The sequence below is a fragment of the Budorcas taxicolor genome, chromosome 15 (genome assembly GCF_023091745.1).
Source record: "Budorcas taxicolor isolate Tak-1 chromosome 15, Takin1.1, whole genome shotgun sequence".
Classification (NCBI taxonomy): domain Eukaryota; kingdom Metazoa; phylum Chordata; class Mammalia; order Artiodactyla; family Bovidae; genus Budorcas; species Budorcas taxicolor.
In genome coordinates this window covers 19,688,718-19,716,085 of record NC_068924.1, presented here as the reverse complement: position 1 = coordinate 19,716,085, position 27,368 = coordinate 19,688,718, and the positions used below count along the sequence as shown (strand labels likewise).

Here is a 27,368-nt window from a genome sequence, read left to right as displayed (position 1 = left end):
TCACAAGTGAGCAGGTCGCTCAGAGGACGCTGCAGCAGGTGTGTGCGGCAGCGCCCATATCCTCTGCAGGCGCAGCGAGGGGCACCTCACCTCGCAGGCGGCAGCAGCGACTTGAACCCCACTTTCCTGAATTAGGTTTGCTGAACACGGTTCAGATTATTGGATATGTCAATATGCACAATGCCTTTTAGAAGCATTTACTGTAACCCAAATCCTACTTCATGCGACACACAGTGTCACACGAGTAGTGAAAATGTTGTACTAGTCAAAGGTGCTTGGACGTTATTTTCAGGCAGCATTTTACCTTTATTTTAAGTTCACGCTAGATAAGTTTTAGGAGAAAGAAAATGCCAATAAATCCATTTAATATATTTTAATATATAAAACTATAAGACAGACACTTTTATTTACCTAAATTGTTACTTTTATTTTCTACCCTATTCTAGACTTCAATTTTACTTTAAAAATTTGTATTTAAATAAGGGATAAAATGTTGCCCAAAAGTCTAATCAGAGTTACACATTTGTGTTTTAACTAGATCTACAAATCAAAATAGTTCTTATAGTTAAAAAGATACAATTTGTATCAACAGTAAAAGGTACTTTCTGGTTTTTCAGGGCTTTACTTCAAACTGTAGCACGTAGAATAATCAGGATAACCATGGCATCTAGGCAGACTCCAGAAACAGCTCAGAATGAGTCTGTTAAACTAAGCAAAATTCAAAAACTGGAGGCAACAGTGAAGTCCTCATGTCAGTCACACAACTATCTGCCACGGATTGCAACATCTCTCTTCTAACCAACAACAGAAACGAATCCACACTCAGCAAAACCCATGACTTTGAAACCAGAAATATCCCTTACTAATACAAGAACAGACTTCAGTCTGTATCTAAACTACACTATTTGTGGCAAGAATCTGGCCTTAATAATATGACAGGCCCCCCAAAAAAATTACCTTCAGGAAAATGGAAAATATACAGTATCTTACAAAAATTTTAAGTTGCCATTTACAACTCCTCCATCACCATTTCTATAGTGCAGTATCAACAAATGTTGCATATCCTCAACACATAAAACCACCTTAGGCCAGCCTTGATAAATAGCAGGACAGCTAAAGAGTATGTTAAATATAAAAGTTGCATTGAGAATAATTAGATTCATTAAAAACAGGCAAGTACTGCAAAAGGGTTATTTTATCCAGTATTGTTGTGCCCCCAAACAAAAAGACAAACACATTAAAAAATACAGGTTAATGGAAGTCTAGGAATTCAATTCCATTTCTACTGTCTAGAAGCACATCATAGCTGGATAACAAAGCTCTATACTGTAACAGTTAACGGCTTTTGCCTTTTTTATATAAAAAAATGGAAACAATTTTTTCCATTGATTGCATCTGCTTTCCTTTAAGTCAACCATATTAAATTAACTAATTACTTAACACAAAAAATCCAAACGAAAATAAAACAATGAAAAGTGCCATATTGTAAGTCATTCTAATACATACTGTTACCCATTTCAACATAAACTTGTAACTTACATTTTGTTTAAAATATAAAGTCAGTGCTGTAGTATATCTTTGTTTCTATAAATAATGATTATAGCACAAAGAAGCCCACTTTCCCCAAATAAAAATAACTTAAAAAGCTGTAAAAGATTCCAATTAAGCTTGGCTTGAAAAAATAGTTTGCTAGGTCTAGTCAAATGTTCAACATTCTGAAGGTATTGTTAATTGCTTGCAGTTGATAGACAAACACCAAGTTAATAAAACATGAAACAAAGATAAAAAGTGCTGCATATAAACCCCTGATGCACCAAAGATTAATATCAAAGATCACAGACACATCTAATAAACTGGAAAAATTTCCAGCCAAGGATATATAGCTTTAAAAAGGAAATGTTTAAAAAAAAAAGTTTGAATGTAAAGCAATCCCGTGATACTTCCACTATGTGGGGCTATACATACAGATTCCATGATACAGTATTTCACATAAATGGATACTATATAACCTCCTTGCTGAGAAGGAGATCACATGTGCTATTGTAGCAAACCTCCCTCAGCGTTTAAGCTGAACAAAAAAAAACTACTAAACACCACAAAGATGCATCATCTTTCAATAGCCCAGCTGTGATTTCTCCACTAGAATGGCTGCAGCCAGCTGCTGGGCGTCTGTCATGTGAGGGTTCCTCTTCATGACAAGTCTCACCAGGTCGGGCGGGAAGATGTTGCACAGGTTGACGAAGATCTTTTCTCGGCTGTCCTGGTACCTGGGGGGGTCCGGCGGCGGCGCGCCGCAGTACGGGACGCGCCAGGTGGGCTCGGGCTGCTCGGGGAGGCTCTGGAAGGTGAACTGCTCGTAGCACGGCTGCGTGGGGTTATCGGGCAGGGAGTATGTCTGCCGGTAGCCGTACGCGTCCATCCCGTAGCCCTGCCGGTCCCAGCCGCCCAGGCCTTCCTGGCGGGCGTGGGGCTTCCGCGGCCTGGACGGAGAGCCGTCGTAGAGCCGCGAGTCGGAGATGCTGTCTATCCTTGTGGCCACCAGGGAGCGCCCGAGGTGCGGCGCCTTGGCGTGCGCCGAGCCGGGCGGGGACGGGTAGTCGCCGGGACAGCTGGACCGCGCGCCCACGGCCGGGTGCTGCAGGCGCACGGCCAGGTGCGGGAGCGGAGGCTTGTGATGGTACTTTGGTTCTTCGTGACTGTAACTCTGCACTCTGGTTAAGGGGTCGTGGAAACTCTGCAGGAAGGGCTGGGAGTTAAGGCGGCCGTGAGGGTGCATGTGCGGACACTTGAGGTTCTCTTCCAGCTGCGGGTCGGGGGAGCTGACGTAGGGGCGGTCGTTGTACCCCACGTACGAGTCACTGCTCCCGCAGCTCAGGCTCCCTTCGCTGCTGCAGTCAGAGGCGACAGAGCTGATCCTGTAATCTGTGTCTAAGGAGAAACGCCTTTCAGGGCTCCGTGGGCCTGAGATGCTCAGATTTGAATATGCATTCAACATGGAGTAATATCCAATGTCGACGGGCGAGTCACATTTTGGATACTGTTCATAAGGCATTGGCGTTCCATGATTTTTGGTTGCCATCATCATCGGAGGATATTGCCCCTGTGGTCTTTGATCCTGAGGTGGGAAGTGAACTCCAGATGGTAGGCCATTGCTTAAAGATGTAGTGCTTTGGGGTTTGGCGGTAGAAGTAGCCGGTATACTAACTAAGGAAGGTACAGACCTGGTTTCCAGTTTGTTTTTGGTGGGAAGCTTTTCCTCTAGGTCCTGGTAGACTTGAGTCCTTATGCTTGGGTCTGATTGCCTCTTTGGAGCACCTCGCTTGACATCAGAAGTGCTGTCGGCCTTAGTGCTGCAGGGGACGCTGTTGCTTTTCACCAGTCCTCCTTCATTCGCAGTTTTGACTGCTGTGTTTCTGGACATGGCACGCAGCTCATCAGCCACTGACCGCTGAGGCTGACTGCCCCTTTCCGGATGATAATATTTGCACTTGTGTCCATAGGTACACTTCTTTCCTATGAAGAGTAAAATCAATTAGGCAAAGGAACATTCCGCCAGATCCTGAACACTCACTGTGGCACTTTTAAGAAAGAAGCAAGTGCAGGAATGGGAGCTGTGCTCAGGGCCACTCTGCTCCCTGCTTCTGAGAAATGCCACCTTTCAGTCTTCCCACGTCAGTGCTATCAAGAGCAATAAGCAAGTCAGCTGACTGAGTAATAATTCCTTCCATGTCCTCAACTCCTACCTGCCTCTCCTCTTCCAGTACAACTCTGCAGTCAGGTAGGACATTCTGTTCTGCAGAGCAAAATGTGCTGCTGTGATGTGATAAAGCCACTCTAATCTAACGTGCAGCTAGATGGAAGAACTCCAAGTTTTTATCTACCTGAAAACTAACTTCATGTAGAATTAATCTGAGTTTTTAGAACAGTGCTTTAATTCAGGGGAAATGCATATACACTGAACCCAACTAGGTAAAAAGAATTATTATTTTTTAAGTTTAATTACTTTCAAAAGAACCGCATACTATATGCCATCCAAAATTTTAAATGTTTATTTTAATAACAAACATTTAATATTGTGCTCTAAAGTGAAAAAAAACTGAAAGTGTAGTTACTCAGTTTGTCGGACTCTTTGTGACCCCATAGACTGTAGCCCACTAGGCTCCTTTGTCCATGGCATTCTCCAGGCAAGAATACTGGAGTGGGTGGCCATTCCTTTCTCTGGGAGATCTTCCTGATCCAGGGATTGAACCCGGGTCTCCTGCACTGCAGGCAGATACTTTACCGTTTGAGCTATGAAAGGCATTTATTAGATACTATAAAGAAAGTTACCATACGGACAAGGCTGCTTTTTGTGTTCAGGAACAATAGGTTTCTTCCTTAGAAAATTATCCAGGCTTGGGCCATGTCTGCCAAGAGGGTCATCTGGAGGCATGAACCTGTCATGGACATAATACAAAATTATATCTAAAGTAAAAGGTTGACAATTTAGTTCTAAAGACAGAGTGTAAAGAATATTCACCCTAAGGTATTTATTTTGAGATTTTAATCCAAGTATTTTGATTCAACATTTATAGGATAAAAAAAAATCAGTACAAAAAGTTTTCTTAATGAAAACAAAATTAAAATGTTTCAAGCTGAACTTGCATTTGTTTTAATTCAAACAAGTTTTGGGCCTAGCATGTTCTAATTAAGTCTTCCTTTTCTCATGGGATTTTGTAAGGACTTAAGAAAATGATCACAGTGGCATTTTAGGACAGGCTTTAAGAACATTAATCTTGTGAAACACTATGAGGCAGGTGGGAGTCAGGAAAAGCAGCTGAAGGACAGAAGGGAGAGGTGGGAGAGAGTATCGGGCAGACTGAAACGACCCAGACCCCAGCATGCGTCAGATGCCCTGCACACATGGCTGCATCTCATCCCAGCAATAATCCCTTGAAGAATTAGTTCCATTTCACAGGTGAGTACACTTTTCTAACTTAGGCTTAGATGAACTAAGTACTTTTATCTCAGTTCACATGTTATAACCAAGATTCAATTTTTCCAACTCCACATTCATTCTCTTCCCTCTATAACAAGGTTACTTATTAGCTGAGATAGAAAAGATCTTAAGGAAATAAACTTATTATTTTAGATTGACTGTCCAATGGAAGCAAGAATTCATGGCATGAATACTGTTAAGAGGTTATGACTGAGGAGTTCTATTACTAGTTATGTTATTGAACATGAAATAAACCACGTTTACCTGTAAAATGTGAATAATGTGTCAACTCCTAAGGGAGTGTTAACATGCCTGAGCAATACCATTGAGCAACTATGATGTTTACTATTATTATACGCACAATATGGTAATATTAAAAGGTTAAAAATTGAAGACAAACTCACTCAATCCCACAATCTTAATTATTTTCCATTATGTGTTGCATTTTAGTTATTTTTCTCTACGCACACGGCACTTTACAAGCACAAATGCAATTTTATACTTTGCTTTTTAACAAATATTTTCCCATGTTTCTGAATAGCTGAATAATATTTCACTAGGAGATGTACCGCAATGTAACTGATTTCTGTATTGTACCTTTAGTTGTTTTTGAATTTTTGCAATTATAAATATACAGAAGTGAACATTTTTGATCTTCCTTTTTCCCTCATTATATATTCCAAGAAATGAGACCATTGCTTTGAGAAGGTATTTTTAAGACTTCTGCTAAACCATACCCAAATTTATCAGTTTCATTATGTCTTTAATAGCATAGTGAAGTGAAGTGAAGAGGCTCAGTCATGTCCAACTTTTTGTGACCCTATGGACTGTAGCCTACCAGGCTCCTTTGTCCATGGGATTTTCCAGGCAAGAATACTGGAGTGGGTTGCCATTTCCTTCTCCAGTGATAATAGCATAAGGCATATACAAAAATATGTTTTTTAATTTTGTGAATTAACTGAGTGAAAAATATACTCTTTGTAGATTTAATTTTCATTTTTGATTATCAGCAGGTGAGCTTTTCCCACATATTGGTAAATACAGTTAACCTGACATCTTTGTGCATGTCACGTGTCCATTATCAATTTAATCATGAATAGTCTTACACTGCTACAATATTTTAAAAAAATCATATATTTAAATAAGCTCTCAATGCTCTAAAGTAGATTTTGAAAGGCAGTGTTCTGGTGGTCAGTGTGTTCTGCATTAGCATCCTCCGAAGGTGGCCAGCCTCCGTATGTCAGTCACTCAGGGCAGCGTGCATCTCACACAGGGCCTCCTAAGGCAGGACTCTGCCATTTTCTGACTCCCACTGAGGATGAGTGGGGACATCAATGGTTGGAAGAAACCATTGTCTTATGTCTGGTCAGTGGCAAAAAGACAAGTCTGTAGCCTGCTGCCAGATATACTCAGATTTGCAGGGAAGCAGTGTTACTGTAAGTGGTTTTACTTACTTGTCATTGACAAATGAGTACATTAATAATCGCTCATCTATGAATTTTTTCCATTCTGGTTTCTCATTTGCCAAATCCCTGTAGTTATCATTGGACACAATTATACCATCCGACTCAAAGGCCAGTTTCACGATGAACCTGTCATCATAGCACACCACTCGCCTCCCCTGCACTCGCCGCGAAGGTGTGAACACCAGGATTTTTTCCTTCTCTAATTTACGTAGGATTTCTTGATCTGCAAGAATAATCAGGGTAGGATTTTTAGTAATAAATACATACAAAACACATCTCACAACGTTCATACAAAGTCAGTTTTTATAACATGAACGGGGTGCATGCACCCATTTAATTAGGGATTATGATTTATAGTTTGTAGATGGAGCAAATTTGTAGCTCCCAGTAACAGTTTTCCTTCAGGATTTTCAATTAAAAAAAGGTTTAAAAAAAGCCAAAAAAAGTGAACCTGAAAAACACGAAAAGTAAAACTTAAAAAAAAGCATAAAACTGAAACATGACTGACCAAAGTCTGATTTTCATCACATAAAGCTTTTCTTTGATAGCTGGAGCCACCAGCTCTACACAGTGAACTAGCTTCTCACACCTCCCTAGCACGACACTGTCCTAACAAAGCAGCTGTGGTGGGTTTACGTCTGAGCAACAGATTGTTTCCCCCATGTTTATTTTGTGCTGCTGTTTTTCTAACTAGCGGATGTGATGATGGTGGCGGAGTTTGAGAACTAAAGACATCGAGGTAGCAAAGGGAAGGGTCTTCAGATGCAAAAGTTTCAAAGAGTAAGCAGGCAGTGAAGTCACAAGTGCTGTCCTGGACGAGGCCGTTCTGTGCTCTGTGTCTTTCCTGTTGAGACAGCTACTAACAAAGACCAGCCGTCTTGTGGGGCTGGACTGAGTAAGAAATTAGAAGCGATGACGTGGGGAAAACAGCCATTGATTAAAAATGGACAGGCAGGGGAATGCTCATTTTCTCTTTGGTTAGCACATTCTTTCAGCACTTTCTAACTCTACTGACTGATTAGTGTTTTGGGTTTTTTTTGTTTTTGTTTTTTTAAAGGTAGCAGAGCTCATATTTTGATTAATGATAAAATTGTCTCCTCACCCATGCCTTCTTCCTACTTTAGTTCTTTCAATCCCGGACTTCCTACCATGGTAAGTGCTAGCACAAAGTGCTGGGTATGAGCTGACAGATATCATATATTTTTTAAAAAAGGCTCACTTCTCCTCAGTGCTTACTAACTGGAGTTAGTGATTTCTGAAAAATTTCTCTTCTCAGTGGATAATCACTACATGCCTAATCTGTGGTATGTGCTGTGCTAAGTGTCAATGACGTCCAAAATGAAGAACATTCCCTCCTCAAGGAGGCCTCTGTTACTGGGTTGGGCAAGCATGTAGACTGCGCAAGCCAGGTTTGTAATTGCCACAATGGAAGTATGAGCAGAGTATAGGGGATGGAGAGGTGACATGGGTCAACTTGGCATGTAGATTTCATGATGTCCCAGACAAAATGAGTTCAGGACCAGAACTTTGGTTTAGAAAAGTGGTAGAGAAGTAGAAGTATGAGTGTTCAGAGTTCGGAACTCATGATACATCTCAGGTTCTGCCACTCTATCTAGCAACTGTAGTCTTACTGAGCCTGCTTCTTTACGTTCTCAAATGCTGTTTATAGGCTGTGAGGAATCAATGAGTTATCAGGTGTGAAAGCACCTAGCACAGTGTTTAGCAAGCTCTCACTAAACACTCTGTCCTTCAACTAATCAGTTCAGTTCAGTTCAGTCGCTCAGTAGTATCCGACTCTTTGTGACCCTATGGAATGCAGCACTCCAGGCCTCCCTGTCCATCACCAACTCTTGGAGTTTACTCAAACTCATGTCTACTGAGTCAGTGATGTCATCCAAACATCTCATCCTCTGTCGTCCCCTTCTCTTCCTGCCCCCAATCCCTCCCAGCATCAGAGTCTTTTCCAATAAGTCAACTCTTCGCATGAGGTGGCCAAAGTACTGGAGTTTCAGCTTTAGCATCATTCTTTCCAAAGAACACCCAGGACTGATCTCCTTTAGAATGGACTGGTTGGATTTCCTTGCAGTCCAAGGGACTCTCAAGAGTCTTCTCCAACACCACAGTTCAAAATCATCAATTCTTCGGCGCTCAGCTTTCTTCATAGTCCAACTCTCACATCCATACATGACCACTGGAAAAACCATAGCCTTGACTAGATGGACCTTTGTTGGTAATGTCTCTGCTTTTGAATATGCTGTCTAGGTTGGTCATAACTTTCCTTCCAAGGAGTAAGCGTCTTTTAAATTCATGGCTGCAATCACCATCTGCAGTGATTTTGGGCACTGTTTCTACTGTTTCCCCATCTATTTGCCTGAAGTGATGGGACCGGATGCCATGATCTTAGTTTTCTGAATGTTGAGCTTTAAACCAACTTTTTCACTCTCCTGTTTCACTTTCATTAAGAGGCTCTTTAGTTGTTCTTCACTTTCTGCCGGAAGGGTGGTGTCATCTGACTATCTGAAGTTATTGATGTTTCTCCCGGCAATCTTGATTCCAGCTTGTGCTTCTTCCAGCCCAGAGTTTCTCATAATGTACTCTGCAGATAAGTTAAATAAGCAGGGTGACAATATACAGCCTTGATGTACTCCTTTTCCTATTTGGAACCAGTCTGTTGTTCCATGTCCGGTTCTAACTGTTCCTTCCTGACCTGCACATAGGTTTCTCAAGAGGCAGGTCAGGTGGTCTGGTATTCCCATCTCTTTCAGAATTTTCCAGTTTATTGTGATCCACACAGTCAAAGGCTTTGGCATAGTCAATCAAGCAGAAGTAGATGATTTTCTGGAACTCTCTTGCTTTTTTGATGATCCAGCAGATGGTGGCAATTTGATCTCTGGTTCTTCTGCTTTCTAAATATTCAGCTTGAACATCTGGAAGTTCAGGGTTCACGTATTACTGAAGCCTGGCTGGAGAATTTTAAGCATTACTAGTGTGTGAGATGAGTGCAACTGTGCAATAGTTTGAGCATTCTTTGGCATTGCCTTTCTTTGGGACTAGAATGAAAATTGACCTTTTCCAGTCCTGTGGCCACTACTGAGTTTTCCAAATTTGCTGGCATATTGAGTGCAGCACCTTCACAGCATCATCTTTCAGGATTTGAAATAGCTCAACTGGAATTCTATCACCTCCACTAGCTTTGTTCATAGTTATGCTTCCCAAGGCCCACTTGACTTCACATTCCAGGATGTCTGGCTCTAGGTGAGTGATCACACCATCGTGATGATCTGGGTCGTGAAGATCTTTTTTGTACAGTTCTTCTGTGTATTCCTGCCACCTCTTCTCAATATCTTCTGCTTCTGTTAGGTCCCTCATTTCTGCCCTTTATTGAGTCCATCTTTGCATGAAATGTTCCCTTGATATCTCTAATTTTCTTGACAGATCTCTAGTCTTTCCATTCTATTCTTTTCCTCTATTTCTTAGCACTAATCACTGAGGAAGGCTTTCTTATCTCTCCTTGCTGTTCTTTGGAACTCTGCGTTCAGGTGGGTGTATCTTTCTTTTTCTCCTTTGCTTTTTGCTTCCCTTCTTTTCACAGCTATTTGTAAGGCCTCCTCAGACAGCCATTTTGCTTTTCTGCATTTCTTTTTCTTGGGGATGGTCTTGCTCCCTGTCTCCTATACAACGTCATGAATCTCCATCCATAGTTCATCAGGCACTCTTGTCTATCAGATCTAGTCCTTAATAGATGCATGTAATTTTTGATTTCTTTTGAAAATCATAGAAAACCAAAACAAGATAAAAAGCCCAGCCTCAGCCACAGGATTTGCCATATTATAGTTACTGTGTGTGCCCTCTACAAATATTTTGAGATGCCCCTTGACATCTCGTTTATCAGTGTACCCATCATCAGGACTCAGGTAAGAATACTCAATAAATGACTGTGAAAGGAATATGGAAGCTAGTTAAAGATGTGTATTCTGAAGTCTTCCAGTTTATTCACTGTCCAGTTTATGCACTGTTCATGCATAATCCGTGGCCCTTTATCTGTGGGAGTGTTTACTCATGTACGATATGCCTGGATCCTGGAAGTGACTGGAGGAGTAAGACGGTAGCCTAAAAGTCATCACCATCGTGCTTAATTTGAATTTCTTTACCAGCTAAGATTAAAAGGACACTAATTAGGAAGATAATTAGTGATAATTAATTAGGATAAATAGTCCTAACTGAAATAAATATGAATTCAGTCTAGCTGGTAAATTAATTTAATCTCTAGTTCCTAGCACAGTACTTGATAACAGTCTTGTGCTCATTTGTTTAATATTTGTTCAATCAGTGGAAGCCCAGCTAAAGAGCAAGCTTCAATCTGTATCTGAAAACTTCACAATATTTCTTGCTGTTGTTTCAGCCAGTAAGTCCTGTCCAGTTATTTGTGACCACAGGGACTGCAGCATGCCAGGCTTCCCTCTCCTTCACTTTCTCCCAGAATTTGCTCAAAATCATGTCCATTGAGTCAGTGATGCCATTCAACTATCTCATCCTCTGTCCCCCGCAACTTCTCCCACTGCCCTCAATCTTTCCCACCATCAGGGTCTTTTTCAATGAGTTGGCTCTTTGCAACAGGGGGCCAAAGTATTGGAGCTGCAGCATCAGTCATTCCAATGCATATTCAGGGTTGATTTCCTTTAGGATTGACTAATTTGATCTCCTTTCTGTCTAAGGGACTCTCAGTCGTATTCTCTAGCACCACAATTTGAAAGCATCAATTTTCAGCGCTCAGCCTTCTTTATGGTCTAACTTTCACATCTGTACATGACTACTGGAAAAACTATAGCTTTGACTATATGGACCTTTGTTGGCAAAGTGATGTCTCTGCTTTTTAATACGTTGTCCAGGTTTGTCATAGCTTTTCTTCCAAGGAGCAAGCATCTTTTAATGTCATGGCTGCAGTTACCACCTGCAGTGATTTTGGAGCCCAAGAAAATAAAGTCTGTCACTGTTTCCACTTTTTCCCCATCTTTTTGCCATGAAGTGATAGGACTGGATGCCATGATCTTCGTTTTTTGAATACTGAGTTTTAAGCCAGCTTTTTCACTCTCCTCTTTCACTTTCATCAAGAGGCTCTTCAGTTCCTCTTTGCTTTCTGCCATTAGAGTGGTATCATATGCATATCTGAAGTTGTTGATATTTCCCCTAGAAATCTTTATTCCAGCTTGTGAGTCATCCAACCTGGCATAAATATTTCTTATCAAGTTTCTTATTTTGGTATAGTGAAAAAAGACTGGACTATTCAACTTACCAGTTATTACCTTGTTGACAGTTTTAGTCAAGAGAATTATTACCTGGAGGAGAAAACACCTAACAGCCTCTGACAATAGTGGTACACATTTCACAAAGTAAACTGCATACTGATGAGTTCCAGAGAACTGATGTGCTAGTATCTTAAAGATTAAACTTAGCCACATCTCACACTGAGCATTACAATTTTCCTTTCTTTTGGATCTCATATTCCTTTCACACTCAAGAAGCTTTCATTTACATGTTTAAATATTGCTTTTTCTTTTTCAGTTTATCTTCCCCCTGATTATTAATGCATTATAGTTTCCTGTCAAAAATTGGGAAAGAAAAAGTACTAAGAAGCAGGGAGAAAATAAGACTTCATAAGACATGACCCAGAGGCAATTACTGTTAATATTTTGGTTTATTTCCTTCTAATCATTTTCTATGTATTTTTTCCTTCTATATGTGTGTATTATGTATGTACATATATGTGCACACACCCATAAAATAACAAAACCTGCCTTAAAGTAAAAGAGCATTCCCTGAGATCATTAAAATTTCTGCCTAAATATTCTAATACTACATATTCTATCATATAGATATATATTTATTTACTAAGCCATTTTTCTAATTAATGTATGGTTTATTTCCATTTTTTTTTCTATTATATGTAATATTGCACTGGATGTCTTTGTGGTCAAAAATTCCCCCCGTACCTTTGTTTATTTTCTGGGGCATTATTCCTAGAAGGGGGACTAGTAGATTCAAGTATTAACGTTTTAAGACCAAACTTTTCCAGAAAGGTTGTAACATCTATGTTTCCATAGCAGTGTACAAGTAACTCCCTCCAGGCACTGAGTATTATCAAGTTTTTAATCTCTGCTAATTTGATGGGTTAAAAAAAAAGTCATTTAAATTTGCATTTCTTTATTTACTAATGAGGTTGAACATTTTTCCCCCTCTTATTTGGCATTTGCATTCTTCCAAATATACCGTTTTTAATCAATGTGTACTGTTTTTATCAATGTGTAAGAGTTCTTTTTATGTTATGGATGTGGATTCTTTATTTGTTGTATTTTTCTTGCTTATTTTCAAGAAAATTTCCTGAAATACAGAAGTTTGATCCAATTAAATCTATCTTTCCCATCATAATTTCTTCTAAAACTTTTAAATTTAGGAAGGTCTTACCCAGCCATTCAAAGACTATTTATAATCTCTGATGGAGATTTTTGACAATTAATTCTTCAACCATCTGCAATTTATTGTTATATGGTGTAAGATAAGGATCTAAATATGCATATTTTTTCCAAAGAGTTATCCAGTGTCTTGGTACTGCTGACTGAATTATCCCCAACCTTCCCACTTTACAGTTTACATAGGCTAGGGTCCGATTCCATGACTCTGGGCTCCATCATAACTTGTCTTCAGGTTCTTATTCTAATTTAATAATTATAGAGAAAAATAAAGTCTTAAACTTCCCTTGGAGTATGTGGTGGGTGGTCACTCCACTGGTTTCTTATTTGAACAGTGTAGCTTCCTTCACACGGGTTCCTCAGTTTTGTTAATGTTAGGTGCAGAAAGGGGCAGGAGGGGTTGATGAACCACTGACCTGAGCAAAATGTTGAGCAGCAATAATTAACAGTTACAGGGACACCTCTGCCTGAAACTCATACATTTAAAAATTACAAGATAATGCAAAACATGGATATTTTATTGGGATTGAATCATTTCCTCTACTTGACACCAGACAGCATGACCCTAGGGGTTTTTTTGCTCTGTAGTCACGGCTGTTATTCAGTCGCTAAGTTGTGACCCCATGGACTGCAGCATGCCGGGCTTCCCTATCCTTCACTATTTCCTGGAGTTCAAACTCGTGTCCATTGAGTCGGTGATGCCATCCAACCATCTCATCCTCTGTTGTCCCCGTCTCTTCCGGCCTTCAATCTTTCCCAGCACCAGGGTCTTTCGATTATTGCCTAGTTTCATACAGCAGATGAGAAAACTGGAGCCCAGAAGGGTCAGTGCGCTGCTCAAAGTGCCAGGAATTTGAATCTAGGCCTCCTGACTCCTAACATGTCTCTAAAGGTCAGAATTTTTACAAAATTTGAAATAAAAAGTTGGAAAGTAAGAAAAAAAATGGCTTAACTAGCAAGAATTACTGTTTAGTTAACATAACCAGATAGTTTTTAAACTAGAAAATAATGTCCCACCAGGGACTGAGTAAACTGTGGCAGACACATGGATTATTCACTGAGACACTGGCTCAGGTGTGCGCGGAAGTTCACGGGCTCACCTGTAATAAGCGCATCAGGCCGGGACTGCTCTTTCCTCCAAGCAGGAACAAAGACGGTGACATCCTTGTGGCCTCTTTCCAAAAACCAATCCACTGCTAATTTTATTCCTCGGCAGGAAAAGACTTCTTTGTTTCCATGGCTGAAATGTTATTTTAGAACACTTAAAACACAACGAAACCTAAATTTGACTTCATTAATTCAAATTTGTAAACAGACATGATAACATAATTAAAACAGTTAAAAGAAATTCAAGTTTAAGATGGAGTTTTATGGCTCAGAGAAACAATGAAAAAACTAAGGAATGGAAAATTGTAAGGAACAAAAAGAAAATTAGGATTATTGTGTGGAGAATAAAGAAAAGTGAGTTTTCAAATAAGAAGTTGTAAAGGTAAACTAGTTAGAAAGAGAAGGCTCTTTTTGATAGGAGAGGGAAAGCTGGGCCTGAGTACAGTGAGAATAATTTCAGTCAATGTAAAGAAAGAAATCACATAGAAAAAAAAAATCTGTAAAAAGAGTGGAAACAGAATACTTAATAAGAGTTTCTAAAAACTTTTCCTTCTCAAGAGTTCTAATGTATATATTTCAATCCAATGATTAAGCAATGCACAAAATTTATTAGGTGACTAACGTAAAACACATTCACACATGCACTCAAATGAAAAATTCAATGCTTAATCTCATACAAGAAACACTTTCTATGTCCTTCAGTGAAAAGACACCTGGTTTCTTTTTAACAATATTGTGTTGGACAAGGATTAATGACAAAAGGGCATTCAAAACTGGATTAGCAGTTTTAGTATCTAAAAGAAAATGCCCAACTAACAGTGTGGTCATTCAATAAATATTTATCTTAGCACTGGGCTCTGCTTGTGCACTTAAACCTAATAATTCAAAGTAAGACTATTCTAATGTTTTAAAAGAAACAGTCTCCTGCTTTCACTGAAATAATTACATTCTTATTATAGTTTCAGCCCTGAAGGCTCCATTCTTATCTAAGGGGCAGAAATTCTTTAATTCTTGGGCTAAGGAGGGCTGAATGGAATAAGGTAAGTAAATGCTCTGTTAACCTTTAACACAATCAAACATTAGGTATATAAATATATTGTTCTGGTGGTTCTCTGGGAAGCACTAGAACTGTCTAAATACAGTTAATCATATTTGAAGGACAAAACAGAAATAGACTAACTTGCTTTGTAGGTGCTGGAGGCTATAATGCAAACCACAGGAACTCTGTGTTCCATAGACCTGTCCTAATGGTTTGGGACAAGATTAGAGGTGAAATCAGATGCACTGAAAGTTTCAGAGGAAGGGATAAAGGAAGGAGTCTGAAGTACATTTGCTAGGAAAGAAGGGATACCTGATGGCTTCTACAAAAACGCCCCAGCAAATGGTACAGAGTGATGTTAAATTTCCTAGAAAATACTGAAATGTAAGCAGTCTTCTGAAAACTATAAAAAATGATGGCATTTTCTTGTGAGGATATACATACTAATTATTCCTCAATACAAACTCAACTTGCTGAGAGCCAAGTATAAATACACTTTGCATTAATGCTTTGAGATTTGAGTGTATTGTGCTTTGCTAGTCACTGTGACATTTGCTGTGCTGAGACTTGAGCGTTTCACTGCCTCTGGCTCTAAAGAGAGGACCATAAGCATTTTGTGTCAGGTGACTTCGGCTGGTAAAGGCAACCATCAGTTGCACTGTAGAAAGATTTCCTCTTGTAAGTAAATAACTTTCATAAAATGTGTATAAATAGCAAACCACTTACAAACACAGAACATAGATTTTATAGATTCTAACCCAGGTATTATACTGTATGCAACACTTACCACAAAGATTGTTCCCATTATCCGCTCCCTCCCCTGCGCCCACAGCCCTGCCTCCCATCCTGCAAACCCTCACAGGGGGAGCGCCAAGCAAGAGGATGAGTTCCATTGCCACACTATGAACTGCAATAGGACGGATCCATTGTTGCTGGATCTTGCTTCTAATGATCCAATGCTGTAAAGAGCAATATTGCATAGGAACCTGGAATGTCAGGTCCATGAATCAAGGCAAATTGGAAGTGGTCAAGGAGGAGATGACAAGGGTTAATGTCGACATTCTAGGACTCAGCGAACTAAAATGGACTGGAATGGGTGAATTTAACTCAGATGACCATTATATCTACTACTGTGGGCAGGAATCCCTCAGAAGAAATGGAGTAGCCATCATGGTCAACAAGAGTCTGAAATGCAGTACTTGGATGCAATCTCAAAAACGACAGAATGATATCTGTTCGTCTCCAAGGCAAACCATTCAACATCACAGTTATCCAAGTCTATGCCCCAACCAGTAATGCTGAAGAAACTGAAGTTGAACGGTTTTATGAAGACCTACAAGACCTTTTAGAACTAACACCCAAAAAAGATGTCCTTTTCATTATAGGGGACTGGAATGCAAAAGTAGGAAGTCAAGAAACACCTGGAGTAACAGGCAAATTTGGCCTTGGAATGCGGAATGAAGCAGGGCAAAGACTAATAGAGTTTTGCCAAGAAAATGCACTGGTCATAGTAAACACCCTCTTCCAACATCACAAGAGAAGACTCTACACATGCACATCACCAGATGGTCAACACCAAAATCAGATTGATTATATTCTTTGCAGTCAAAGATGGAGAAGCTCTATACAGTCAACAAAAACAAGACCGGGAGCTGACTGTGGCTCAGATCATGAACTCCTTAGTACCAAATTCAGACTTAAATTGAAGGAAGTAGGGAAAACCGCTAGACCATTCAGGTATGACCTAAATCAAATCCCTTATGATTATACAGTGGAAGTGAGAAATAGATTTAAGGGCCTAGATCTGATAGATAGAGTGCCTGATGAACTATGAAATGAGGTTCGTGACATTGTACAGGAGACAGGAATCAAGACCATCCCCATGGAAAAGAAATGCAAAAAAGCAAAATGGCTGTCTGGGGAGGGCTTACAAATAGCTGTGAAAAGAAGAGAGGTGAAAAGCAAAGGAGAAAAGGAAAGATATAAGCATCTGAATGCAGAATACCAAAGAATAGCAAGAAGAGATAAGAAAGCCTTCTTCAGCAATCAATGCAAAGGAATAGAGGAAAACAACAGAATGGGAAAGACTAGAGATCTCTTCCAAAAAATTAGAGCTACCAAGGGAACATTTCATGCAAAGATGGGCTCGATAAAGGACACAAATGGTATAGACCTAACAGAAGCAGAAGATATTAAGAAGAGGTGGCAAGAATACATGGAAGAACTGTACAAAAAAGATCTTCACGACCAAGATAATCATGATGATGAGATCACTAATCTAGAGCCAGACATCTTGGAAAGTGAAGTCAAGTGGGCCTTAGAAAGCATCACTATGAACAAAGCTAGTGGAGGTGATGGAATTCCAGTTGAGCTGTTTCAAATCCTGAAAGATGATGCTGTGAAAGTGCTGCACTCAGTATGCCAGCAAATTTGGAAAACTCAGCAGTGGCCACAGGACTGGAAAAGGTCAGTTTTCATTCCAATCCCAAAGAAAGGCAATGCCAAAGAATGCTCAAACTACCACACAATTGCACTCATCTCACACGCTAGTAAAGTAATGCTCAAAATTCTCCAAGCCAGGCTTCAGCAACACGTGAACTGTGAACTCCCTGATGTTCAAGCTGGTTTTAGAAAAGGCAGAGGAACCAGAGATCAAATTGCCAACATCTGCTGGATCATGGAAAAAGCAAGAGAGTTCCAGAAAAACATCTATTTCTGCTTTATTGACTATGCAAAGCCTTTGACTGTGTGGATCACAATAAACTGTGGAAAATTCTGAAAGAGATGGGAATACCAAACCACCTAACCTGCCTCTTGAGAAACCTGTATGCAAGTCAGGAAGCAACAGTTAGAACTGGACATGGAACAACAGACTGGTTCCAAATAGGAAAAGGAGTACGTCAAGGCTGTATATTGTCTCCCTGCTTATTTAACTTCTATGCAGAGTACATCATGAGAAACGCTGGACTAGAAGAAACACAAGCTGGAATCAAGATTGCCGGGAGAAATATCAGTAACCTCAGATATGCAGATGACACCACCCTTATGGCAGAAAGTGAAGAGGAGTGAAAGTGATGAAAGTGAAAGAGGAGAACGAAAATGTTGGCTTAAAGCTCAACATTCAGAAAACAAAGATTATGGCATATGGTCCCATCACTTCATGGGAAATAGATGGCGAAACAGTAGAAACAGCGTCAGACTTTATTTTTTGGGGCTCCTAAATCACTGCAGATGGTGACTGCAGCCATGAAATTAAAAGACGCTTACTCCTTGGAAGAAAAGTTATGACCAACCTAGATAGTATATTCAAAAGCAGAGATATTACTTTGCTGACTAAGGTCCATCTAGTCAAGGCTATGGTTTTTCCTGTGGTCAGGTATGGATGTGAGAGTTGGACTGTGAAGAAGGCTGAGCGCCGAAGAATTGATGCTTTTGAACTGTGGTGTTGGAGAAGACTCTTGAGAGTCCCTTGGACTGCAAAGAGATCCAACCAGTCCATTCTAAAGGAGATCAACCCTGGGATTTCTTTGGAAAGAATGATGCTAAAGCTGAAACTCCAGTACTTTGGCCACTCATGAGAAGAGCTGACTCATTGGAAAAGACTCTGATGCTGGGAGGGATTGGGGGCAGGAGGAGAAGGGAATGACCGAGGATGAGATGGCTGGATGGCATCACAGACTCGATGGACGTGAGTCTGTGTGAACTCCGGGAGATGGTAATGGACAGGGAGGCCTGGCATGCTGTGATTCATGGGGTCCAAAGAGTCGGACACGACTGAGCAACTGAACTGAACTGTTGCTGGACCCACTTCTCTCCCTGATTTTGTTATTTGATAACAAACAGCTCCCTAACATTTGTTTAAGAAACTAGTTGCAGCTAAACACATCCTTAACTGCTATGTTATTTATACCATAAACCAACAGGAAACTGGCAAAACTCTATTAATATCAGAAAAAATATATTTAAGGCAAAACATTACTAGGAATAAAAAAGTTACTACATAAGAGTAAAAAAGGAGCAATTCACAAGGAAGCTGTAATAATTGTGAACTCAGTCTCCATACGAGTAATGAAAAAGATCATGGGATGATGTGAAGAAATAAATTCACAGTCATACTACGAGACAGGTAAAGCAGAATACATTTAGTAAGAATCCAGACAAGTGAATAACTAATTACAAGCTTGACCTACTAGACAAATGCAAAACCTTGCACAGAGTTAAAGAGAAAATCTTTTCAAGAACACACGAAGAGTTATAAAATTGGCTGTGCACTAGGCCACAGAATAGATTTCAACAGACATCATGTATCTATCATACAATGTTCTTTGACAATGTTATTAAAGATTAATATTGCTATATACCATAAACCAATTTAAAATTTTAATTTAAAAATGACCCTATTTGTAACAGTAACAAAAACCAAACAAATATAAAGAAGATATTATAAGAGCTTTATAGAGAAAATGAAAATTGAAAACCTGTATTAAAGAGCATAAGAGAAGACCTAGATGAAAAGAACACTATCCCATTTTCATGGATGGTAAGACTCAATGTATGATGATAGTAATTCTCAAATTAATGTTAGTGCACTGAAATCCCAATATCAAAGGGTTTTTTTGTGAAACTTGAGAAGTTGATCCTGAAGTTCATTTGAAAAAACAAGAGGCCGAGGATAGTTAAGTAATCCTGAAGAACGAAAAAGGAGGAACTTCCCCACTAGCTGTCAGTATTTTTGCATAAAACTACAGAAATCCAATCAGTGTTATATTAGCAACGATTAAAAAACAGAAAATAAACAACAGAAAAGTGAACCTAAGATCGATCTCTCTCTCGCACACATATATCAGTTCAGCTCAGTGCAGTCGCTCAGTTGTGTCCGACTCTTTGTGACCCCATGAATTGCAGCACGCCAGGCCTCCCTGTACATCACCAACTCCCGGAGTTCACTCAGACTCATGTCCATCGAGTCGGTGATGCCATCGAGCCATCTCATCCTCTGTCGTCCCCTTCTCCTCCTGCCCCCAATCCCTCCCAGCGTTACAGTCTTTTCCAATGAGTCAGCTCTCCACATCAGGTGGCAGAAATATTGGAGTTTCAGTTATACATGTGTATAAATGATAAAAGTGACATTACAGATAGATGAAGAAAAATATGGATCATTTAACAAATGGTACTAGGGCAATCAATTATTTGTGTGGAGAAAATAAAATTGTAATTTTACCTAATATCACACATAAAAATAAATTGTATATAGATCAAAAATTTAAATATGAAAATACTATAAAACATTTAGAAGAAATTACAGGAAACATTCATATCAAGTTGGAGAAATTCTTTTTACTATCAAGGAAAAGAATGATACATTTGAGCACATAAAACTTCTTTGTGAAAAGGATTCCATAGACAAAATAAAAATGCCATAGTCTGGGAGAAGGTATTTGCATAGGACTGATAAAAAGACTAGTTCTCAGAATACATAAAGTATTCCTGTACATTGAGAAGGGTAATCCTCCCCTATTATTTTTTTTAAGGTAATAGATATAAACAGTGAATTCACAAGAGAGGAAACCCAAATGACCAACAAACAAATGAAAAAAAGCTCAACAGTGAAGAAATGCAAATTAAAGCCAAAGTGAGACACCACTTCACACCCATCATATGGGAAGAAATAAAGTCTGCAAACACCAGATGTTGCCACGGATGTGTGACAGAAGTAACTCATACATTACGGGTGGGAGTACAAATTGGTATGACTATTCAGGAGGGCAATTTGGGAATACATTATTATCAAGTTGAAAGCCATGTTTTCTCTCAAACACAGTAATTGTAACATCCAGTCGTACCTTGAAATCAGATTGAAAGCACTCAGCAGTTGGCCAGCCTGAGATCTCACATGGGGGCAGGCTAACGTCTTCTTTCTCTTTTATGGTTGGGGTGGGGAAACGGACAGGCACCTGGGGACATGTAGGGTTGGTCCTGGGTATCCAATATTTCCCCAGCCAGTCCTTTCCTGAACAGGCCAAAGAAATGAATGCTAACTAGGAAACTCCTGGAATGGCTGCTGTTGTCTTGGAAGTCCCTGCCAGCTGCCAAGGCCCAGAACCATTCCTAGTAACAGGAAAATGAGCAGCTACCTGGGTGATTCCAAACTGCAGATGGGACTTCCACAGACTGGGAGAGGCTGGGGGAGACTGACCTGGACCTAACTTCATGAGGCGTGTTGAAGGATGTGCTGGTTATAACATAAGGAGCAACTGAAGGAGGCTCTGATAAAGAATTATAAAAACAGAGGGATCTTGATTTAAAAAATTATGAAAAACAGGATGTCAGAGTGAACACAGTGTAGCTACCAGTACAAATTAACTGTTGAGTGTTGGGTGTTTACTAAAAACGTAGGATGATGTTTACAAACTGTAGTTTTGCTACTGCTAAGTCGCTTCAGTCATGTCCGACTTTGTGAGACCCCATAGACAGCAGCCCACCAGGCCCCGCCGTCCCTGGGATCTTCCAGGCAAGAATACTGGAGTGGGTTGCCATTTCCTTCTCCAACGCATGAAAGTGAAAAGTGAAAGGGAAGTCGCTCAGTCATGCCCGACTCTTAGCGACCCCATGGACTGCAGCCCACCAGGCTCCTCCGTCCATGGGATTTTCCAGGCAAGAGTACTGGAGTGGGGTGCTATCACCTTCTCCAGTAGTTCTAGTGCCATATAAATAGAGAAGAAAATTCATTACGGTTCTGTAGTCACTTACAGGCTATATGTGTATGCATTTGGGGTTTTTTGCTTAGTAGTAGAAATAGCTAATTCTATATTTATGAATTGGCATGATCCTATGGGCCTCCGTTTGTTATTTCAACAATTTGGCAACAGGATGGTATACCGCAAGCAAGTCCTGTTGGTGACTCAGAAGATTTGTGGCCACTTTTGATTAGGAAAGAGACCCTGGATGTTTGCTACAAAGTATCCTTTCAACTACTTTGCTCAGTGGGATTGGTTTCCCAGGGAAAATGCCAAAGTCATTGCTAATTCTAAGTTCCTGGTGAGCAAAATGGGTAATACAGCTTGAAGGTTGTGTGTGATTAAACCTGGCCTTTAATGCAGAAAAATATAAGGAGCCTGCCAGTAGGTCTCTTTCTTAAAGGGCTTATTTTACTCTGTCATGTTTGGAATAGGCATGTTTATAATATCTTGCTTTGCAGTGGCCAGAGGAAGGCTCACTTGAAGCAGACAAATTGGTATATTTACACCAAATTTTAGAAAAACCCTACTTAAAATAGAAGGATTATTAGCGTCTCTGGATCTCAGGAAATAAATGAAGAATGAACTGGACAGCCAGTAAGAATGAATTTAAAAACGGAAAGAAGAGATTATGAAATGGAAAGCACCTATCTCTTTCTCCAGGTTCTCAACCCTTCTCTGCGGCTGCTCCCTTCCACCCACCCTCAGTCTTCCTTGCTCATCTGGGACCTGGGAGGAGATGATGGCTTCTTGGACAGATGGTTCCCAAGGGCTTTAGGATTTGGGGATAACTTACTTGAATGTTCTGGTATGGATTCCACCTCCAAGACTCCCCCTACATTCAACATGCAAAACATAGCTAGGGAGGCAGAAATGATCAAGAGAAAGTAACAAGGAGTCTGAGAATGTGGATAAGAAACTGTCCTAGAATTAAGGCATCAGGTTGGCAAATGGTTGCCCTGATAACTTGGAAGGAAGGGGAAACAAAAGGAGTCAGGCTGCAAAACAGCAGCATGAGCCTGAAACTACAGGGCTATACGCGCTAACTTTTGTCTAAATGCTGTTCATCTGTTGGGAAGAGATCTCCTGGATAAACGAAAGGCTATCACATTCTGTACTCCAAGTAGAAGATTTTTGAAAATCCTGGGAGATGGTTAGTATGTGCTTATTGATACTGAGAGTAAATATGTGCTAGGGGTGTGCAAGGCTATGGGCCCAAATTTTGAATGAGAGGTTTTCTAGCACATGGGCAACTAATATTCCACATGGAAAATGAACTGCTCATTTATTAGTCATTGCAACTTCCCCAGCAGATTTCTGTCATTCATTGTAGAGCTTATTCCAGACAATAAGATGAAATTAATTTGTAGACCAGGCTGTGAAAAGTGCTACGAAGGTCTGGGACTTGGCTAATTGAAGCCTCATTGCGTGTATCCAGGGCCTCCCACTCAGTTTCAGACGTATGTACCTACTAGTGAACTAGAAACTGGAAACCATGGGGAGCTGAAATGAACACAAATTATCTTGACAAACATATTCTTTATATGATTTCCACTATCATAACTTTTCATTATTTTGTAGATTCACTTTATCTCATATCTAATGGGATTATCTTTAAGTTATTCACATATACTATGGTAACAAATCTGAAAAGCCCATCAATTCTACTTTTCCGTCTTCAATAGAAGGGCAATTTCATAAACACTCAAACTAATATGATATTTGTTATATCATAAAAATATCATATATACTTTCCACTAGAGAACTGAAGTATACTTGCTTATTATGTGCCATTAAATTAGTCACCTGTGATGGTTAATAGATAACAAAGATATATTTTGTGACACAGAGAAAAATTCAGGGAACCACACATTTTAATGTAGCTTGCCTCAATACAGGACCTAGAAGAGAGGGAAAATGGGTGAACCACTCCATCTGGTGTATTTAGGAAACATAGTTTCGTGTATTACACTGATAAGTTATATATACACATATCATTACTAGGTTAACCACAGGATAAGGAAGGGTAATTTTAGAATTATAACTGTTATCTTCCCATAGCAGACATGAGGAGCAATCGAAAAACATGGAGAAGCCTAACAAGGGAATGAAAGCGACTATTAGAAGGGACAGCTTCTTTATAATTCTTTCCATGGCATTAAAAAAGAAAAATAAGCAACCTTTTTCCAATTATCTGTTATTTCTTCAAATTTGATTTTGCTTTAGTTTGAGTACTTGGTTTGAATTAACTTACTACTTACAAGCTTCCCAGGTGGCGCTAGTGGTAAAGAATCTGCCTGCCAATGCAGGAGATGGTAAGAAACACGGTTTACATCTCTGGGTTGGGAAGATCCCCTGGAGGAGGAAATGGCAACCCACTCCAGTATTCTTGCCAGGAGAATCCCATGGATAGAGGAGCATAGCTGGCTACAGTCCATAGGGCTGCAAAGAGTCAGACATGACTCAGCATCTAAGCACACACACAAAACTTGTTCCTTATAATGCTTGTAAAGAACCTTGGAAATCATAGGTGGTTTTTATTTTCTTATTTTCTAAAATTTATGTAATAAGTGTATCCCTTATACACTTGTATATGATCAAAGGACTTTTTTGTAAAAGTCACTGTTTTGAGCACATTTCTTTGAAAAATGTTGATGGTTTTGTAATTGTTTATTTTCTTAGATTTCTTTTGCACTATAGTTTTTAGGATCCTTTTGGAAATAGTGTGACTACTGCATTTTGCAGCATGAATGATAGTAAATGGTCTTAAGTTCTTAACAACAAATGGATTTCTCTAAAGAGACCAAAATGGTGACTTATCAGTTTTTCTTATGCCCCCTAAAAAGTGGCTCTGTTTCAGCAGATACTTGCCAGTTTTTAATTTATCCATGACTTCTCACCCTATCCCACTCCCATATACCTAACATCAGCTGTCTTGTTTCATCACTTCTCCAGGGTTCAGTGTGCAGTGAGCAATTTTTGTGTCAGAAATCCCTTGTCATAACAAATAGATTTAACAAACTCAACTTACATAAAGCTACCTGTGTTCTCTTCATATGTCTGTAAAAAGATGTCCCTAATTGATTATGTAGTGTAAGAATAGTTGAAGATAGACCAGAAAGACTATCTGTGAATTATCCTGCCTATGTAGAAGAACAGTCATCACTGAAGAAAACTAATTAGTTGTTATTAGCCAGTTTAACTTATTCAAAGCTTCTGTTATTTTATTGCGTACTAAACTAGTGAATTAGTTGGAGAAGGCAATGGCACCCCACTCCAGTATTCTTGCCTGGAAAATCCCACGGACGAAGGAGCCTGGTAGGCTGCAGTCCATGGGGTCGCGAAGAGTCGGACACGACTGAGCGACTTCACTTCACTTTATGATCAAAGGAAAGCCATTCTTAAAAGGTTTTCCTTAACTCATCTAAAATCTAACTGTAAAAATCATACCTAGAAGGGCATGTTTAGTACTACTGCTAATAGTAAATTGAAAGTATTAGAAAAGAAAGTGCTAGTCGCTCAGTCGTGTCTGACTTCGCGATCCCATGGACTGTAGCACACCAGGCTCCTCTGTCCATGGGATTTTCCATACAAGAACAATGGAGTGGGTTGCCATTTCCTCCTCCAGGGGATATTCCTGACCCAGGGATTGAACCTGGGTCCCCTGAATTGCAAGCAGATTCTTTACCATCTGAGCCACCAGGAAAGCAATAGTAAATTAGGACTACTAATTACCAGGATAGTATTAGTACTACTAATACTATGACTAACTAGCATTACTATTAAATAGAGATGGCTTTTCATGAATAGGTCAACTCAGTGAAAATAACAACGTTTGGAATTAGACATGAATTTAAGTATTTTCTTTAGTACATTTCTGTGTGACCTTGGCAAGTTACTTATTCTGAACCTCACTTTTCTCATATTTAAAATGGAGGTAATCCCACCTACATTACAGGATTGTGAGAACTGAAGAAGTGAAGTGACTCAGTCGTGTCCGACTCTTTGCAACCCCATGGACTGTAGCCTACCAGGCTCCTCCCTCCGTGGGATTCTCCAGGCAAGAGTACTAGAGTGGGCTGCCATTTCCTTCGCCAGGGGATCTTCCCGACCCAGGGATCGAACCTGGGTCTCCCGCATTCCAGGCAGATGCTTTAACCTCTGAGCCACCAGGGAAGCTCGTGAGAGCTAAACAAGGTAACATCCACAGAGCACTGCCTGCACACAGAAGGTTTCAACAAATACTAGTTTCTCACTTTCTCATATCCTTTTGGTCCTAATTTTTAGAAAATGGTAAAAAAGCCTGCTTTGGAATGAAAATGAAACCAGTAAATTTGTAATAGCTTTAATCTCACTGCTGAAAGTAAATTGTGATTTTTTTTTTTAGATCAATGTGTTTGATATGTGGAGATCACTAAGTGAAAGTCGCGTAGTCGTGTCCGACTCTTTGCAACCCCATGGACTACATAGTCCATGGAATTCTCCAGGCCAGAATACTGGAGTGGGTAGCCTTTCCCTTCTCCAGGGGATCTTCCCAACCCAGGGATCAAACCCAGGTCTCCTGCATTGCAGGCGGATTCTTTACCAGCTGAGCCACAAGGGAAACAAACAAAAATGAGATCAAGCTAATCAGGGGACTCAAAAAAAAAAAATTCAAAAAAACCCTAAAAGATAATCCATCAGTTTTTTATAAGCTTCTATATATCAATTTTTAAAATTTAAATCAAAACCTTGACCTATAAGTTTGCTATACTCTCCACTGGAATATTCAAATATGATCATAAAACTTTCGTGACTTTAATGGGTCATTATGAGCGAGTGAGTGAAGTCACTCAGTTGTGTCAACCCCATGGACTGTAGCCCACCAGGCTCCTCCATCCATGGAATTTTCTAGGCAAGCATACTGGAGTGGGTTGCCATTTCCTTCTCCAGGGGATCTTCTCAACCCAGGGATCAAACCCAGGTCTCCCACATCGCGGGCAGATGCTTTACCATCTGAGTCACCAGGGAATCAGCTACATATAATGATAAAGATACAAGTTTGTCAGTGAAGTACTTACAATGAAAAATATAAGTAAAATGTATCCTTTTAAACTAGAAAACCATATTTGAATCTTTAGTACTGAAAGTCCTAAGTCCTTCAAGTTTAGATATAGTTAGCTTAATTATATTAATATAATAATAATAAATATTTATTGAATACTAAATTATTAACATACTTAGGTGCTCTTCAAATATTTGATGACTTCAATTTTTCAACTTTTTGGCCTTATTGCACATAAATCATGTTGAATATGTGAAAATAGATTTTAATTTTAAGCCACCCTTTCAAATACTAATGCATTATCAGTGTTAAATGATCGTTAAGAAGAAATTCTCCAACATTTACCCCATTTCCCTTAAATAGGGAGAAAGGAGTGCAGCTGGATATCATCTTCAATATGCAAACAAGAGAATATTTTCCTTCCTATCACTGTAGTCTAATTAAATTTCATATTGTATTTAAATATGTATAATTGCATATGCTGACTCACGGGCATCTAGAACTTTTTATATTCAAGGCTCATAAGGAGC

At 39.6% G+C, this 27,368-nt stretch overlaps 1 protein-coding gene and 1 non-coding gene across 2 annotated transcripts in view; both read right to left on the bottom strand.

The window, feature by feature from the left end:
- Positions 1-2,113: 2,113 nt before the first annotated feature.
- Positions 2,114-27,368, bottom strand: part of ZC3H12C (zinc finger CCCH-type containing 12C) — a 42,345-nt gene continuing 17,090 nt past the window's right edge. The window contains exons 3-6 of the mRNA XM_052652986.1: positions 14,012-14,151; positions 6,433-6,667; positions 4,330-4,436; positions 2,114-3,513 (exon numbers count right to left, since the gene is read on the bottom strand). Of these exons, the coding sequence (XP_052508946.1) occupies positions 2,114-3,513; positions 4,330-4,436; positions 6,433-6,667; positions 14,012-14,151 (1,882 nt within the window). The remainder of the gene's footprint in view (positions 3,514-4,329; positions 4,437-6,432; positions 6,668-14,011; positions 14,152-27,368) is intronic.
- Positions 25,899-25,970, bottom strand: TRNAS-GGA (transfer RNA serine (anticodon GGA)). The gene has a single exon. It is a non-coding gene; the product is annotated as a tRNA-Ser (tRNA).